Below are 17,545 nucleotides of genomic sequence, written 5' to 3' on the forward strand. Positions count from 1 at the left end.
ACGCCTCCCTCCTCCTTGTTTCTTTTTTTTTTTTTTTTTTTACGTTTGTCGTCGAAGAACCGAGCGACGCCCGTGCTTTCGAGCGAACGCTCGATGGAAAATCGCGCTCTCCGGCAGATCGATCTCGAAATAATCAATTTTACAACGATCGGTTTCGTTCGTCTCGGAGATATCCTCGATGACAACGCAGTGTTGCAGAAAGCAGACAGTATTGGGTCGTTCGATAAGTTTATGCCGCGGCGAGTTTATACTCTTGATGACGTGTTTTATGAATAGAGCGATCAAGATGATCAATCTTGCAAGATCAAGTGCAGTCTAGAGAAGACACTCGTGAGGAGAAAATCAATGAATCGCGAGCATTTAGATTCTTCCGGTTATTGTGCAATTTTTTTCTACTATTCCCGCGTCTTACATTCAAGTCAATGCCGTGCGAATAATCTAAAATAACGCGTCCAAGTTCTATGACTGGTTTCACAGCGGAGATACGCGTATCATAGATATCGAATATAGTAGACCGATGGAAGCGTTCACACGACGATTCTCGCGAGACGCGGTATCTCGCCATACTCGTTCCACGTATCTTCACAACGATACTTTTCCAACGAAGACGATGGACGAAACTTAAAAAAAAAAAAGAAAAAAACAAAAAATGTCGAATTTCACGCGATACATACGCAGTCTGCCATACGCGTACCACTCGTATCTCAGTGTGAAAGCAGCCTAAAGCGTTTAAACAGCAGAAAAATGAACGATACGAATTTATTGGACGACCTAATAGAAAGTGTGCTCACGTTTTTCGTCTCGTATAAGACGAGCGCTCGCTCGCTCGAGCCGAAGCGCAATGGTCGTAGCCGAGTGGAAACCAAGTTTCGAGGTTTGCCTGTAGCCCCGGTGGATTGACAGCTGCGACGAGTCATCTTCCACCGCGTCATCGTGATCGTCATCGTGATCATCATCCTTATGGACGGCGGGCCACGATGATTGGCTGAAAGCGCATTTGTTTCGTGACGCAGCAGGGGCGAGAGCGCAGCGAGTTTCATCCGTACACATACGTACGAGAATCGTACGTGCGTGTTTGTAAAAGAAGAGGGTGACGATACTCGGCAACTATAGCTCGCGCTGCTTTTACCGCGTTGAAAATTCGGCAACAGATCTAATTTCGATCGCAAGAGCGGGCAGAAAGACGCGACAAGTTGTATTTCCCAAATACGCATTGTCGATGGATCGCGTATCGTCGAAGCTGTCTTCTTATAAAATTCAGTTACACGATTTGCTTGAAAGATATTCGCGTTAAGAACGTTGGTTTCAAAGTTTTCGATCGCCATATTCGACGCGACGTTAGATTTTGTCAGAAATTTCATGCATTTGTTACTTGTTCTCGCGACCAATGAATCTCTGCGAGCCGGTGTGTCGTTTATTTCTTGAGGATCGAATATTCAGAAACGAACAAAGGACAGCGTCGATCGGTTTCACCTGGACGGAGATCTAGCAACGATCGAACAGCCCGGAAAAGAGTTCTGCGAAATTTTCCGCCCATGAATATCGAGACGTGTAACTACAGAAAGATGGGCGAGGGACGATTTCGCGAACGCGAGTACACGCAGCACCGTGTTGTATAGACGCGTGGACGATCCGTAGCTGGAAGGTTGCTTCGTCACTGGACGGCCTTTGGGCTTCGCCGATGCATCGGGCGTAGCGACGAACCGAGACGGGGCCATACCGACGAATCGGAGGAAGAGAGAAGTACGATGTACCTGAAGCAAAGTATCCGTAGCGGCAAGGATAATAAATAATAAAGGTATAGGTACGGGAGATTGATGGCTGCACCATGACTGACGTTCCATCAATCACCTCTTCGCCCTTCTCACCAAGGATCGACCGTCTTCGTTCCAAGTACCTCCGACTTCGTTTTCTTCTTCGTTCGTCCCTCGACCATTCGCTCCGTTCCATCCATTCCTTTTCTCCCTTCGTCCTCTCTTTCCGTAGCTTTTTTCCTGCTCGCTATTATCGTACCGGCCCTTATTAGCTCGCTGCCTTTCGCGTTCCTCGATGAATCGAGAAATGACTACCTACCGCGGCCCGAAGCTTTCTCGCTCGCGGGATCCCACAATGACTGCGCTATTTCCGAATCCTCTTATTTGCTGTTCACCTATTAAACAGCCGGCTGCCCTCTGTGCTCACTCTCGTCGTGTTTTCTCATTCTTTCAGCACCACTTCCAACCAACCGAATGCTTCCAACTTGCGCACGACGACTCGCGCTAGTATTAGGCGCGGTAATTCGCGCATACGTTGATCGCTGACGACTCGTCAGGCCGATTTTGGAAAACAAGTATTTTCGGTCCATCAAGTTCGACGACTGGATGATACAATTATCGTAGTAACGATATCGCAAAATACCAACGATCCTCGACCATGTGTCTTCGTGAAAATGACAAGAATATCATTTTTAGCTTCATCGATGCGTTCCAATCTTTTCAAATACGATATTCCCTGTATCGCGTAATTCTTACGAGTATATCCGTAATTACGTCTAATTGAATCGTAAAATCATTGGACAAACCGTATATAATTGTTTAACTTTCGATCAACGATAACTCAGGATAAACCCGCATAGCGTTTTACGGTACCAATTTCATCGTATTGGGAGTGTAGCATCTGACTGAAGGAATCGCAAAATTTGACAAAATTCGTGTTCGTTGCTCGTCGTTCGGTCGCTCTAGTCGCGTGACGCTCGCGTTTGTCCAAATCGCTAATTGTCAGGGTGAAGCGCGTACTACTCGTGATATATTTTCTGGAATCTAGTGATCGACAAACGACTGGTGAACAGTGCGTAATGTCACTTAGAGAAAAAGGTGTAAACGTTGGCCGTTTCGATTCGCTGCGAAGGAAGAGCCAGACCTCTAGGACCAAAGTATGGAACGTAGAAGTAGAGAGTAGGAGACTGCTGCCATCCGCCAACTAATCCGTCCCCTTCGGCGTATGGTGAGTGGCCAGGACGTATCAATCGGAAGGCTGGTATAAGTTTCCGCCGTTGTGGTCCGCCGGTACGGAGGTTAGCTGTCGTGGTCAGTTTCGAATTGCGGCGATGTCAGTGACAGCTGTGCTCGAGGGCCGCGTATTGAACTCACGTCCAGTCACGCTCCTTTATACCTACTTACCTTGCCCCCTCTTGCCGCCACTTGCTCTCACTCTCTCTCTCTCTCTCTCGCTCAGTTTCACTATCTCTTTTCATTCTACCGCACTTTCTTCTCTTTCCTGCTCTTTCTCCTTGCTCTTCTCGCTCTTCGTCTCTTCCGCGCACTCTTTCCAATCGAGTTTGCTCCGACTCGCCCGGTCCTGTCTAAAAGAAAGCTTCGAGCGGGTTCGGTTCACCTAATGGGACACGCGTACAGCGCGCAGCCAATCGGTAATCATCAAGCGGACAAGCTGCAAGTACTTTATTAGGATGTATCGTTATTTTTTATCTTGCATCGTTTCCACTTGAAACGCACCTTTTGCTCTACCATCATTTTCGATTTCCTCGGAGCAAAGTTCTCGCTCGTTTCGCCCGGCCATTTTCGACTCTTTCGAAGCGAGTTTCTCGAAATCGATCGCGGCCCGACTCCGCCTAATTAAAGCATCTTATTCCCCGCGTAGGGATTACAGTATTTCGGCGATAAGAAAATTCCAGCGTATCGGGGAGCGTTGCCCGAGCAGAGTGCGTTCCGCCGTTCGCAAAGGCGAGGCAAGCGTGGAGAAAAGGGTAAGAACAAAGAGAAGAAGTCGCGACAAAAAGAGAGAGAGAGAGAGAGAGAGAGAGGTGCATACCGGGGAGCTGTTTAACTTGCCAATTACTGAAAACCCTAGCCCATCGAGACGAGTATTAAACGGGCTTCCGACCACGGCTATATACCGACGTTTCTATTTTCCTTGGCGAACGTTATCCTCGATACCTCTGCGCTCTTCTCTTTCGTTTGGTAAGAAGGCAATACGACGAGTAAGAGCGAAGAAGACGGCAGGATTTCACGAGTGCGTTGCCTTCTCTCTCGTGCTCTCGCTTCCGTTCGTCTATGGACGAACTAAACTCGGCATAACGGCGGCAAGAGGAGCAGGCACGATATTACGCCAGCGAGTCGACGATGCTCCGGAGAACGAGATCGGTGGTCGTAAGGAAGAATAGGGGACGGGACTCGGGTCGAAGCATCGGTATACGTTTCGAGACGTTCACGACGTTCCAGGACGGTCGCTCAGGGACGCTTCGACGCAACGAGCGAGCCTTATCTTCGCTATACGCTCGTAGGGGAGGTACACGGGGTGCGGCGTATCAAGCTTTCACGGTTACTTCCGTTACTCTTCGACCGCCTAGACCTACACAACATACCTGTCCTCGTTCGTTACAAATACATCTTGCTTCTCTGTTCGTAGCTACGTTGAAACACCGTATCGCCCGCCGTAAGATCCAGGGTTTCCTTAGCTCGACAAAAAACAGGCACACCCTTTTTCTCTTATCCGGAAACCACCTTCCTTTCGTATTTTCGAAATTTACGAATCCGTCGGTCGTAAGTTGCTTCGCGGAGAGGCTGCAAAGAATGTTATTTTTCCTCGATTCTTATGTGGCTTGCGTATTTTTGGAAAGCGATCGCCGCGGTCGACGCAAAAATTACGAAAACCGTGACCGAACCGACCGTCCGAGCGAAACAACGGCGAACGCTCGGCGCGAGAAGGATAGACGACACGGAGCGACAAAAAGGGGTGTCTTGACGATTTATAATCGGTGACGAATGGGCGCGATCGCAGGGAGCCCTCGTCTCTCCGGCGTTTTATAAATGTCGCAGAGCAATAAAGACGCTCGATGGATTAGCCGTGAGCCTGGCATTCCAAAGGCAACGGATTCTATTCTGGTGATTTGAAACCAGGCACGCGCGTCCAATGAATCAATCGAAGCCTCGCTTTTTTCTCTCCTGTCTCCTGTCTCGTGCCTCGGCCTCTTCTATCTCTTCCGATACCTTTATAGTTGGCGAACGACGGACGTTTCCACGTCGGACACGTCCGTTTCTCGAGATTCGTCGACGACCAATCTACGAATACGCTTCGTCGAGCGCCTTCCTTCAGCTTTGCTCTTTTACGGTACAACGGAGCTGCGGGCTGGTCGCCCCTTTTTCACCGAGTCGAGTCCCTCCCCGGTGAACCTCCGTCGCTCTCTTTCTTCGACGACGCCGTGACACGAACACGCGGTATCCCCGCTGTTCCAAGAATTCACGTACGCGTCATAAATAGTGGCCTGCTCGCACTCTGCCGCCTCCACTTCCCCTTCTCACCCCTCCGCTTCGATTTCTCGCACGTTTCGACGTTTTCCAATATTCCAAACTGCACCGATTCCATCTGGGGTCCCTCCGAAGCTTCTTCAACGTCGCCCTCTTTTCCTGTCTCTTCTTTGCCATTCGCCCATCCCTTGCGTTTCTCCGCAACCTCGCGAGTATCGACCGCGAGTATCGTACCCGCTACTTTTCGAATTCCACGTTCATTTCGTCAAAAGGACGAATCGATGACACGGCAGTATGTCAAACGTTCGTTGCATCAGAAATCCGTGCGCGCGTTTGTGTGTGTGTAATACGTATCTATTACGACTTTCGTATTATACGCGTTGGTCAGTGGATAGTTCTCCAAACGATCGTATATCGAGAAGAACGATGGTTGGGATTGATGGAGAAAAGCGATCTTTGCCTTCCGCGTTATTACAGTGGTCACGAAGTGTTATCGAAGAAGGAGCGACGAAGTAACTGTTGTGTGTAGGGACTTAGGAATAATTTATTAGATGCTCTTGTACGTTTATGCGATACTCGTGAATGTATTTGAACACGTCTCGTAGGAAGCCTCTAAGAAGATGTTAGGAATCATAGCGGTATCTTTTGTGCGTTCGAATTTAATCGCGTACCTCAACTTTTAAAAATATCGTGCGTTTGATTAACTTAAGGAAATATATCGAGCTTCTTACAATAGCAAACAGGAATTGATTATGCACCTGAAAGCAGTGAAAAGAATTTCGTTCTTATTCGTTCTTGCCTATAAGATATAACCAAATTTTGCCGATTAACTTTTAGACAAAACACTCGAAACGTTCATTTTTCATTTCCAGCATCGTTGAAAACCCTCCTTGATCTCCTCACATAATTTTATTCGCATAAGTTTAATTGTCATTATTATTTACTAACGAACGTTAGCCCTGTAACACAACAGGGGAAACTAAATGTAGGAGTTACAAAGTTACAAAGTTATAAAGTTCCGGAGGTTATGTTGCGAGTGAAACAAAACGGGAATATGTCGTTAAATATAGAAACGTGTCACGTTATAAATAATTCGAATAATTGCAAACACCAAACGTGGGAAGTTGCGAAAGGATGCGGAAAAGAGATCGACTCGATTCGATTCGATGATGCGTTAGCATGTGTACATAATCGCGTCCCCGTTTCTGTATTTATTTATTTATTTATTTATTTAAACAGGAAATAACGATAAACCTGTAAACTTTGACATAGAAGACAAGGCGATAGGGGAAGGCTAACGCAACGAATTTTTGAAACGCGCGTGTATCTCGCTGATGACGAAAGTGACTGCGCATCTAAAAATCGAGTCGGATGAGTAACGCTGGTTCTTTCAAAGACGCACCGATCCGTCTTGTCGAATGGAATTGGCGCCAAACGTTTTACGAGCATGCGCGCCACGTTTCATCGCCCTCGGCGTGGGTTTGTTGTGCGTCGACCTTTACCTAACGGCTCTCTCGGAGTCGCAGCGAGCTCCCTTAGCTCCTCTCCGCTCCCTTGGCCACCCTTCTGTAACTACCGCCGCGCAGCCACCCCCGTCGCCAACCCTGACCTGATTTATGGGATTCTCCAAGTGTCTACCCTGCCGACGCGCGTTTTCGAGCCTCCCACCCAACTCTCTCCCTTCCGCTTTCCCTCCTGTCTGTACGCGCAGACAGCTGGCTAGCATTTTCACGAACGCGCGTTTCCTCTTCTCCACGCGTTCCGATCCTTCTCCACCTTATCACGCTTTTTTACGAATCCACTTCGATTTTTGCACGATTCCTTCTAGTTTTACTTATTTGTTTCCATATTCTTCAACTGCTCACGCGTTTTCTTCTTTTCTCTTTCGCTTTTTCTTCCCGAATTTGTCTTCGTCGTTCGACTCGGTTAGAAATCGAGCGGAAAAAAAGCTATCGGAATATTAATCGCGATCTATACGTGGCGTCGAACGATCTTCGTCGAACGCGATACCGTCCCTCTGGCACCCCTGTTCGAAACGCCTTTCTCCTCTCTCTCTCTCTCTCTCTCTCCGTTTGCCCGCTAGATATGGCCGAGTAATATACGAGCACTGCATCTGTTCCCCGTGTGACGCAACGTCCTGCCATAGATCACGCTCAGGCTTTTAGAGAGTGAAGGCTGTTAAGAAAAGCGCGACGAGGACGGCGCGCGGACGCGGCACAACGAAGAATAAGAGGGACGAGGACGAAAGGATGGAGGGAGGCAGGCAGGGAGGGAGAGAGAAACGGAGTAAGGTTGAACGAAAGAGCATCGGAGATCCCTGTTACGGCCGAGAGAAACAGGAAAGCGAGAGAGGGAAAGCGTGGGACAAGGAGGGGCAAAGGGGCTGACAGGGTGACGTACTGTTGCCGTTAAACTCGGCAACAGACTACGACGTAAAGAGGAGTAGCTGCGAGTTCGCGACCGTTTCTCTCTAGAACGTCGCGACACGGAAAAACAGACAAAGACTCTCTCCTTTCGTCTCTCCTTTTTATCGATTAACGATCAACGATTCGGAACCAACGAATACGTAGACAGATATCGTACGTTTGAAATTCGACGCGACGAGAAACGCGTTTCGATCCGGGTTCGGTTCGATTCGAGAAGCTCGACGGTTATTCGCGGTGGTTCGCGACGAACGAGAAATGCGACGAGAGAAGAAAAAATAGAGAGTAAGAGAGGGAGAAAGAAAGAGAGAGAGACCAAGAGAAACGAAAGGGAACGCGATGGTAGCCCGGCGATACGCCGAGAAGCCGTCGCGCCGCGCCGCACGACGAGCAAACCATTCAGCCGAGATATACGAGCGAGAGTTTGTTCGCGCTTATGGCCTGCGTCTGGAAAGAGGGTGGTGTGGGCGGCGGAGAGGGATACGAGGGGTGCGTGAAGGGAAGAGAGCTCGGTTGCCGCTTTATCGGAGCACCCTTATGCCTATTATGCCTCCTCATCCCCCGATGGTAGCGGTTTAACGCGGCCATCCCCTTGCCGCGCTAGTCGTTTGGTCGGTCACGACGCGCTGCCGAATACGGTCGAGTACGAACGAGCAGAGTCGAGTAGCGGCGACGACGGCCGACGAGTACCGAGGTCGGGCGACGGCGGGTGACGCGGCGTGGCGCGGCGCGCGAATTAAAACGCCTCATAAATATCTGAAACAAAGGCGGCCGCTTTCGAGGGCGTACGGTGGAAAGATATACGGCCGGTTAGGATGGCTGGTAACGGGTGGATAAGAGAAGGGTCGGGAATTGGTTGTGGCTGCGCGGGGGACGCGATTCGGTCGTTTCGCCCATCGTTCGGAAAAACACAGCCAAAGAGGGTGGAAAATTCTTTTCTTGTATCTGGGCTCGCGTTAATCGTAGTTTCGTCGACCAACGAATTTTTGTGACCATTCTGACTTTTTCTCTTTCAGGTAAGTAGTGGTCTCCGATCGTTTGAAAAGCGAGCGGCCCGCAGCCGTCGCACCGGACGGGAGACATGCGCAGCAAGCAGCAGCCGAGGCCTTCTTTTCGGTGGCCGCAGCAACGCGGCGATAATCTTACCGGTAAATATCTTAACCCACGCAAACGCACGTAGCGCAGTACGCACGAGCACGCACACGCATTCCCGTTTGCACGCATTTTTATTTTTCCGTAGTAATTGTACGCGCTTCTCGCGCGTTTCCATGTTACTTCTATGCTTTCCATCTTTGTTTGCTAGATTGACAGTCGAACGTCCGTATCGCTGACCTTCGATCGGTATAAAGACAATGCAAACGCGTTAACGAGTACGTATCTACTTGCATGCGTCCTTCTTTCGCTATATCCACGTCTAACTGCATAGCGTGTGAAACTGTCCATCGGCTACGGCTAAATGATTTCCACTTCTTTGCTCTTCCTCTCGCTGCCATTGATGGTTGGTTCATAAGTTACGGCAGGTCGTTGTTAACTTGTTAACCGGAAAACACGAGTTAAATCGCCGTCCTTGCTCCATTTTTACTGGAAATAAATTATGCTTTTCAAGATCTTCTACTTGTTTTATCGACTCTTGATTCCCTGATCACAGCAGAATCCGGTTAACAGGTTAAAAAAATACGTATCGTACGCCGTTATCGCGTAGAAACCGAGTCGAGCGTGTTTCGTTATTCGGACGAGTCGACGTCGAGAAAAAGAACTGTCGAAATGGTAGTTCGCGGCGTTGTCGCACAGAGCGTGTGCGTTCTACGTCCGTGCGTGCATTTCGGTGGAGAAATTAGAAATGCCCGGAGAGATTTATTGCCGGTTGCGCTGCGCGCAATCGTCGCAAGAAACGGAAGATCCCCGTCGCTCGTTTCTATCGAGAATCGGTCCACGGAACGCAAACCAATGAGACGACGATAGTCCTGGAACGAGACTCGCCTTTCGTTCCCAACGTAAACGCGGCGCGCGTTCTTGCCGCTGATCTACGATACCTCGAACGCACATAGCTATCCAACGAAACGTTTTGATGGGAAATCGCTGTCCGTTCGACGCGATAACGCGTATCCACGTTCGTTCGAACCTCGCGCGATAACCGGGCCCGAGCGCGACAACGCGGTCAGACGCAGGCGTCTGTATCGGTGCTTTCGCTTCGTCGAGAACGGAAGTCGCCGCTTGAGATCTACGACGTCGATGGATGGATGACTGGGATGGTCGATGTTCGGTTACGATCTTCGATCACGAGGATCGATACGAAAAACGGTCGAGGAAACGAAATTAGTAAGACGTCGTGATAGGTTGGGCTTTCACGGGGCTCTCGATGCGATTATCTGGCTGATTAATCCGAAAATATAGATACACGCTAATTATTCGATCGTAGATATTTACGCAGTCGAGTTTTTATAAACGCAACAGAAGCGACCTGATCGGATAAACGTACAGATATGGTGTCGCATTGTGGACGCTGAAGCGACCACTGCCGCGTATATTCTTCGCCCTTTCTCACTTCAACCTGGGACACCGTATTAATTCGCATACGGAACAGGTGGCAGGAAAAGAGGGCAGACGGGTCTCGTGCCCCGAACACAGAAGATTGCGACGAAAGCTAGTACGTGCAAGAAGAGGTTCGATGGCGCGCGCGTTCTAGAACCTTGGATGACGCTCGAGACAGGGCAGAGATATCGAACGATCGCGTCGCTCGAAAGCGGATAACCGACGCGAATAAAGTACAAGTCCGCGTGCGTGTGCCGGACAAACGGGGTCGTCGAGGGACACGCGACTCCTCTCTCCAATAGCCTCTAGCAGGGAATCGTGCCGGTCTCGGCGATAACCCTCGAATGACGTGACAAGCGAAATCCTGTATCCACGGTCCGGCTGGCGCGGGATATCGGCGGACGTCTAAATGAACCGTTGTACCTTCTGCTTTGATTTCAAAGAGCGGATCCCTAACAGCGGAGGAATATTCATTTAAATATCTGTCGATACTCGAGTCCGACGCGAGGGTTGCACCGATGTCAGCGCCGGACTTATGTGCCCTCCGCGTTCTCCGTTCCCTCTTCCACCTTTTCCCTCCTTTCCTCCTGCACCCGCTGCCTCTTTCACCCTTCGCCCCTGCTCTCTTTCTCCACCTCTCTCCCGTTCCAATCCCGTCCCCGTATCCATCCCCGTCCTCTTCTACGGCCGCACGCGTACCTACCTGTCTACCTGCCCGCGTTATATGTATCTATACACGCCCACCAGTCGACGTCTGATCTCTGTCGCGGATACGTTCAATCCCGCACTTTGTTCGTCGCCAGTCCAATTCTATACGATCTCTTGGTTACTTCCTCACCAGTGTCTCCTTTCGTCGCTTCCTTCCTTTTTCACGCCTCTTTTTCTTCCCTACTTTCCTTCCTTCTTTCTCCATACGATCTCGACCTTTCCCTTCGATATTTTATATATTGTACGTTTACTTATGGGATAAACCTATCGCTACATAAAAGCGTACATCAAAATTTCTATCAGTTAGTTGTGCAGAAATTCTCCAACTTTTTAAATTATGTACTCCTACGATAGTCGTTAAAAGAAGACAACTTCTTCGTATCGCTGTATGCACCAAACTAGTTCGGATAACTTCGATCGTCGATCGATAGATTACGTTCGACTGCGAACAACTGCGAGCAACGTTATCGTCGATTGCATTCACGGAGGCGTAACCTCCCTTACAGTATTCATAGTATCTCGGACGAAATTATAAAAATCGTAGCTTGAAATTATTGTTCGCTCTTCTCTTGTTTTATTTCGTTTTGAAGCACTCACCGTGTGGGTAATACCGAGGAACCTACGTCGGTTAAATAAATAAATAGATAAAAGATAAGACGCAGGAGGAAGAAACACGCTGTTCTTATTTCTTCGACTTTTCCTCAGGATTATCGTTTTGCCTCGGTTCCCTTTCCAATCCTTTTTTTCTCTCCGTTCTACTTTTGCATTCTCCTCTTTCGTCGGTTCTTCCTCCCTCGCTTTTTCCTCCCCATTTTCCTCGCTCACTCGCGGTTTTCAAGCTTCTTCGCGATTCCCTTTACGATTTCGCGCTTTACGAGCACCGTTTTCTAAAGCGAACGCGTGCAAAGCAAAGGAAAAGTAGCGACGAAAGTAAAGAGAAAATCGAGCGGAACGACTCGGGGACGATCTTCGCGCGATAGCAAACACCTCTCCGGTAGCCGTAGGTGGGTGGCGGTGAACCGAAACGGTTAGCGCATCGACGAGGTAGATAGAGACGAACGGGCGGCGGTAGAACGAGAAAGGACCGCCAGGGGGTGTGGAAAGGAGCACTTTGCGTGCGTCGTTTAAGAGAAGCTTAATGCCGCCGTAAAACGCGCTAACGACCGACTCTCAGCCCTTCTTCGTCTTTCACGAGCTATCGTCGTTCTTTAGCTTCCGAAACTGTATTCCCTCTAGCGAGACACTCTGCACCGTCGACGCTGGTTCCCATCTACGAACAGATTTAACATTCCTTTTATGCATCAGAAATCACATGCCCACTCGATCGTCGCGATTTCCGTTACGTGACGCAACAATTAAACACGTTGCAGACGAACGAGCTTCCTCGTACGTTTTACCAGAGAAACACACCGCGCGATTTCCATTTCCTTGCTTCTTTGCATCGGATACGTTGACATTCGAACTTTTTTCCACAATATTTTGCCAATCGATAATGTTATCAAATCGAGGAACAACAATTTTAGAACAGTTGAAAATAAAAATCGTTGTTGCAGCGCAACAGTACGATCATAAAGTCATCGAGTCATCAGAAATAGTCCAGGGAATCGACAATCGTCTATAAGCAAGGAAAACTCAACGACGCGGAACTTTTTCGAATCAGAGTATCTTTTCTTTTTCCCTTTCATGAAACGCAGGCTTCTTTATTATTTTATTAGCCGCGAATCGTTAATCGGTTATTCGCGTTCCTTCGATTACACGGTCTCTCCACCCGTCCATCTCGAGAAAATGCAAATCAGGAAGTTGGAGAGTCCACCCCCCAGCAACTTTCTACCATCGGTTTATCATGATAGAACTTTGACGAATAAATACGCATCTTTCTACGAATCTACATAATATGCTTACCTTGGTTTTCTTTTTCCGAACTCCGGTTACCCCTGAAAGAGACTCGACCGCGTTAAGTTGCAGCTCGAGGCAGTCGAGTAAAAGATCGCGTGATCTCTCGTTCTGCAACAATCGAATTTTCCTTTTCTTTTATTCTTTCGGGAAAATAAAAAGAGATACCGTCGTTAATTTTCAGTCGACACGTTTGAAACTGTTTCCACGATACGTTCATCGTGTTACGTAATCGCCGTAAGTGTTTCTGTAATTATATCACGAAGTAACTGCGTTTAATGAAACGATAAAGTTGCGAAATCGGAGCAGCAGTTGCTTTTGTAAAAGCACTTAATTCTCTTCGACCAGCGACACGTAAAATTTCGCTAATAATATTAGTTCAATTGCGCAACACAGCCCTGGCACTTGCTACGTGTGCGTTGCTCTCGCCGCGGGTGTCGTTCGCTCGTGTCGCGTCTAATTGATCCGAATCGACGCGCCTTCGATACGTCGTCTTCGATTATAAAACTGGGAAAAGAGGAAACAGGGCGGACGACTGGCGGAAGGAAGGGCGGAAGAAGCAACTGTACTCCCCGAGGGTAGCGCGCCGTATATTCCCTCCCTCTCGACAGTTTCTCCCTTCGCATTTCCGCGGGTAGTCCTACTAGCAGCATTTTAATCCAGCGAACCGACGTCACTCCACCGCCCCGAATAATCAGCCTGAAATTCGTTGCGAGCGTAGGCAGGCGAATTGTCGCGAAACGCAACAAAAGAACGAGATATTAGTCGGCTGCGGCTGTGCGGCTACGGCTGCTGGCCAAACTGTACGCTTGGGAACCGTGGCGTCGCGACTGGGGAGCAAAGTACGAGCGCGACTATACGAAGACCTGCGAGGGCTGACATCGTCGACCGCGGTTGAATTCATCCTTCCGGGCTTGCCGGCGACGACCACCGAGTCCAGAACGCGATTACGATCGCGTCAAGAATAACAAAGACGACGTGGAATATCGTAGACAAATACATAATTAGACCACGCGTTGGAGGAACTGGATGGCCTTGTACCTTGCCGTGACGATCCGCGCGCTCGATTATCTGGATCGCGATCTCACGTTTACCAATCGATTAATAATCTCGTTTTCTAGCTTGTGCGTTTGCATATACGCCACCGCGGGACGTTGATTAATCGGCAATTTATACCGCGACATAAGAATCGGCATTTTTCTTCTTTTTCAATTACGCCTCGTCGTATCTGGCAAAATGTCCAGGTTGAAAATTAATCAGCAACGGAGAACGGGTTTCTCGACGATTAAAACCGTTTCGAACTGTGAGCGCATTCCGTCTACCTAATACCGGTTCAACGAAAGTTCGATCGTAGACAGAGATCGTTCCGTAACGGAAAAAGGAAATGGAGAGAGAAAAGGAAAAGAAAAAGAAAAAGACGAGAATCCGGTGTACTTACTTACTTACTTGCATACAGTGTAGCACCGGTGCAACGTAAAATCGAGCGAGAGTAAAACGTTGACGCGGCCAAGTGGAGTCGGCGCGAGACGCGTTGGTGCATCGATGTGTTGTTGGTTGGTTTGGCTCGAAGAAGCGGTAGGAGCGAGCGGTACACGGGAGTGTAAGGAGAGCGGAATGAATCGCTGCCACTCAAGGAGCAACAGACGGACGTGCCGGACGGGCTGACAAGGCCGTGCTCGTTCCTCGCTCGTAGCTCGCCGATGCGATGCCGCGCGCCACTGAAACGCCATCCGCGCGTACGCTTCCAACCAACCGCGTCGATATAACTGTCCACTACCGATAACTACGACGAGTTACGGTTGCTAAGCGCGCCTTCGTTCCCGAGATCGCGTCCAAAGAAGTTGCCTGTCTCTCCTCGTTCTTCGACTCTTCGGGCTCTCTGACTTTTCGTCTTCGTCGCGTCTCACCGATCCTCCTCCTCGCCTCCTTCCTGTTGCCTCCTTCACACCGTCGATCCTCTCACACGTTCGTCGAGCTCGCGACGAACACCGTGATGCGCCGCGTACATTCGGTCGTCCATCTATCTGCGTGTCTCTCGTACATAACGCCTATGCCACGGTTCTTGGATGCGGCTTAATTATAATACGGAGATATTTATTGCCACGCGTATCGTCTATTTCCGTCGACGACCGTAGGAGGACCGGGCAAAACCGGGTAAGCGATATCGCGAAAGCGACCCGACTGGCTTCGTGATTCGCCGAGGATCGACGAGTCGATGTTTGCATGACGTGAACGGACGAGAAGTACGCTAGTGTTCGGTTTAATAGACGCGTTTTCACCCTTCTCACAGTGGGCGCACAGTTGTTCTCACCAAGATTTGGATCTGCTTCCATGGAGTGGGCCTCGACCTTATCTGCAAACCGTGATCGACGTACCTTCGGTTGGATGGTTAAGAATCATAATGATGTAAGTCAGTTCATTGCTAGTTATCATAAAATACTGTTCTGCGATTAATGATACAAAGAGTTCCTTATATTCCGTCGAGTCATAACGACGTGTCACGGCAGACAATAAATTAATCGATTGATCGATCGTGAAATTACGTGCAACGTACGTTTAACATTTGTAATACGCAGCTAAATCCAGATTCTCCAAGTCTTAACTTACATCAATATGAAAAATACAATTTTTCTATCTTCGAGTAATAATCGCGCAACTATCCTAGCCAAACCTATCGAGTTTTTCCAACAGAAATTACGACAGACCTCACTATGTTTCACGAAATTTGTATCAGACGAGTAAGAGAATGTAACAACGAACGCGCGTTCCCACCAATTTTCATTCCTGCGACTATCGCTCTTAAAAATATACATAATAATACACGAAAAAAAAAAAGAAAAAAGAAAAAACAGAAGAAAAGATTGAACAGACGGAACTGTTGAGGCAACCGTGACAGAAGGAGTATGGCCAGAGTATCGTTCGGCGAGCGAAGAAAAATTCGCGCGGACGTCGAGTGAAAGTACAAAACGACTGAAACGAGGCGTTGGACGAAACGTCGAGGGAGATTCGCGGAACGAGCGGCAGGAACACGGTCGCGACTCGTGGATCGCGATTCTCGCCGCGAAGTCGCGTGTTCTTTCGCTTGAATTTATGCGAGGGCGAACGATAAGCAGGCGGCGAATAATACGGTCCACAAGCACCTGCCAGCGGGCGGCGCGGTAGCCTCCGGTCGTTCTTAATTCGCCGCGATCGTGGCCGCGGACGACGCTCGATCTCGCTAGATGGTATCGCGGCCACCGATCCCAACCGTGCCTTTCAAACGAACGCACAATAGGCTTTTCGAGCTTCGCGTCAAAAGTATCCAGCTGCTTCTGGTGCCTCTACTTTTCCGGCTTCGCTCTTACATTCACCTCCGTCGACCAGATAGCAACGATTCGCGACTCACGGCGAATCGGTACGCGATCGTTTTCCGTTCGACGCGCTTCCATCGACGTCAATTATTCCGATTACACGCTGTCCGGTTATGCTTGTCGGAATCAATCGCCGCGACATCGCGTCGTAGGAATAAGAAGAAGCCATCGAAGAGACCTCGCTTTCGCCTCTCTCTCGTAGGCGACGCATCGCAATTAATATCCCCGTCGTGACGACCTCGATCCGTCTCGATGCACCTGGCTTTCGTCTCGTCCCGCACACTCGGACGACGACTCGAGATGACGGGACTGGAATTAATATTCGGAAACAAGACCACTGGACCCCGCTTGGGTTTCTCGGCTCGATCCCGCTCCGCCCCGTCCTATCCCGATCTGTCCTGTCCCGTGTTTCGTCCGCGACGTGGTTCGCCACACATCACCTACGTACTTTACGTTCCATGTGATTCTCGGTGGCTCGCCAAACTTTGTGTCTATGCATACCTTTCCATCGATATGTCTTTTTAATTCGTCCGTTTATTTATCTTTTTATTATTATCAAACGTATTAATAAAATCACGGCCCGTTGCTGGTTCACGAAAGTATCGAGAACTTACCGTGGAAAGTTTGTACGCCTTGTATAAGCTCGTATGCGTTATATAAAATATTTTTTCATTTTCATCAAGAGATTTCATCGCCGATGTAACGAAAGATACGTATTTCGTAAGAAATTCTGAAATTCGTATCCACCGTTCTACCGAATATCGAGGCTTATTAACGCAATGGATAATCGATCGTTTAATTAAATATACGGCACTGTTAGTCGGCAAAAGAAACAGCCGAAACAGAGTGTGACTTTTTAATTCGTTATACTTTTTGGGATGCTGAGGTGACTCTTAGTTTTTTAAATGCCACGCCATATTTTCCGTAACCTTCCAACGATCCAGCTGGACATTTTCTGCAAAAAGATATCGATCTATTTATACCGTTAAATCGTTTTAGCGTTTTTAACGAATGCTTTCACCTTAATTTGTCAAATTTAGACACGAAAAGACAAGAAGGGACGCGAACGTATACCTGTAACGAGTATCTCGGAATTTCTAATTAATTTTTTTAATTAATTTTCGGAATTTCTCTTTAAACTTGATTAACGCAGCCAAATACTTTCGCGGACCACTGTACGTGCACACCTGTGTACGTTACACGAGCTTATCTCGCGCACTCTTGCATCTTCGAATCGAGTAACGTTACACAATCGTGGCCGATCTCTCGCGAGGCGAATATCGGTAAACGATGCTCCGTACGTTGAGCGCGATGCGTTTCAAAGGCACATAGGTGTCCGTCGTCGAAGTTTAATCGACGTTTAACGCTTGTCTAGATCTGCGGGAAGCTGTAGGAC

At 48.7% G+C, this 17,545-nt stretch overlaps 1 protein-coding gene across 9 annotated transcripts in view; it reads left to right on the forward strand.

Annotated features, from left to right (window-relative positions):
* Tio (zinc finger domain-containing protein tiptop) overlaps window positions 1-17,545 on the forward strand; it is an 89,892-nt gene that overhangs the window by 45,874 nt on the left and 26,473 nt on the right. For 3 of the 9 annotated variants that reach the window (XM_072012030.1, XM_072012031.1, XM_072012029.1), the window contains one exon: window positions 8,683-8,814. The exons of 2 other annotated variants lie outside the window; for them this stretch is intronic. In XM_072012030.1, the coding sequence (XP_071868131.1) occupies window positions 8,748-8,814 (67 nt within the window). In that variant the 5' untranslated portion in view covers window positions 8,683-8,747. Of the gene's footprint in view, window positions 1-8,681; window positions 8,815-14,474; window positions 15,206-17,545 lie in introns of those variants that run through there. 4 more of the 9 variants (XM_072012035.1, XM_072012036.1, XM_072012033.1 and 1 more) reach the window with 4 other exon arrangements.

Source organism: Bombus fervidus, chromosome 10 (genome assembly GCF_041682495.2).
Source record: "Bombus fervidus isolate BK054 chromosome 10, iyBomFerv1, whole genome shotgun sequence".
Taxonomy (NCBI): Eukaryota; Metazoa; Arthropoda; class Insecta; order Hymenoptera; family Apidae; genus Bombus; species Bombus fervidus.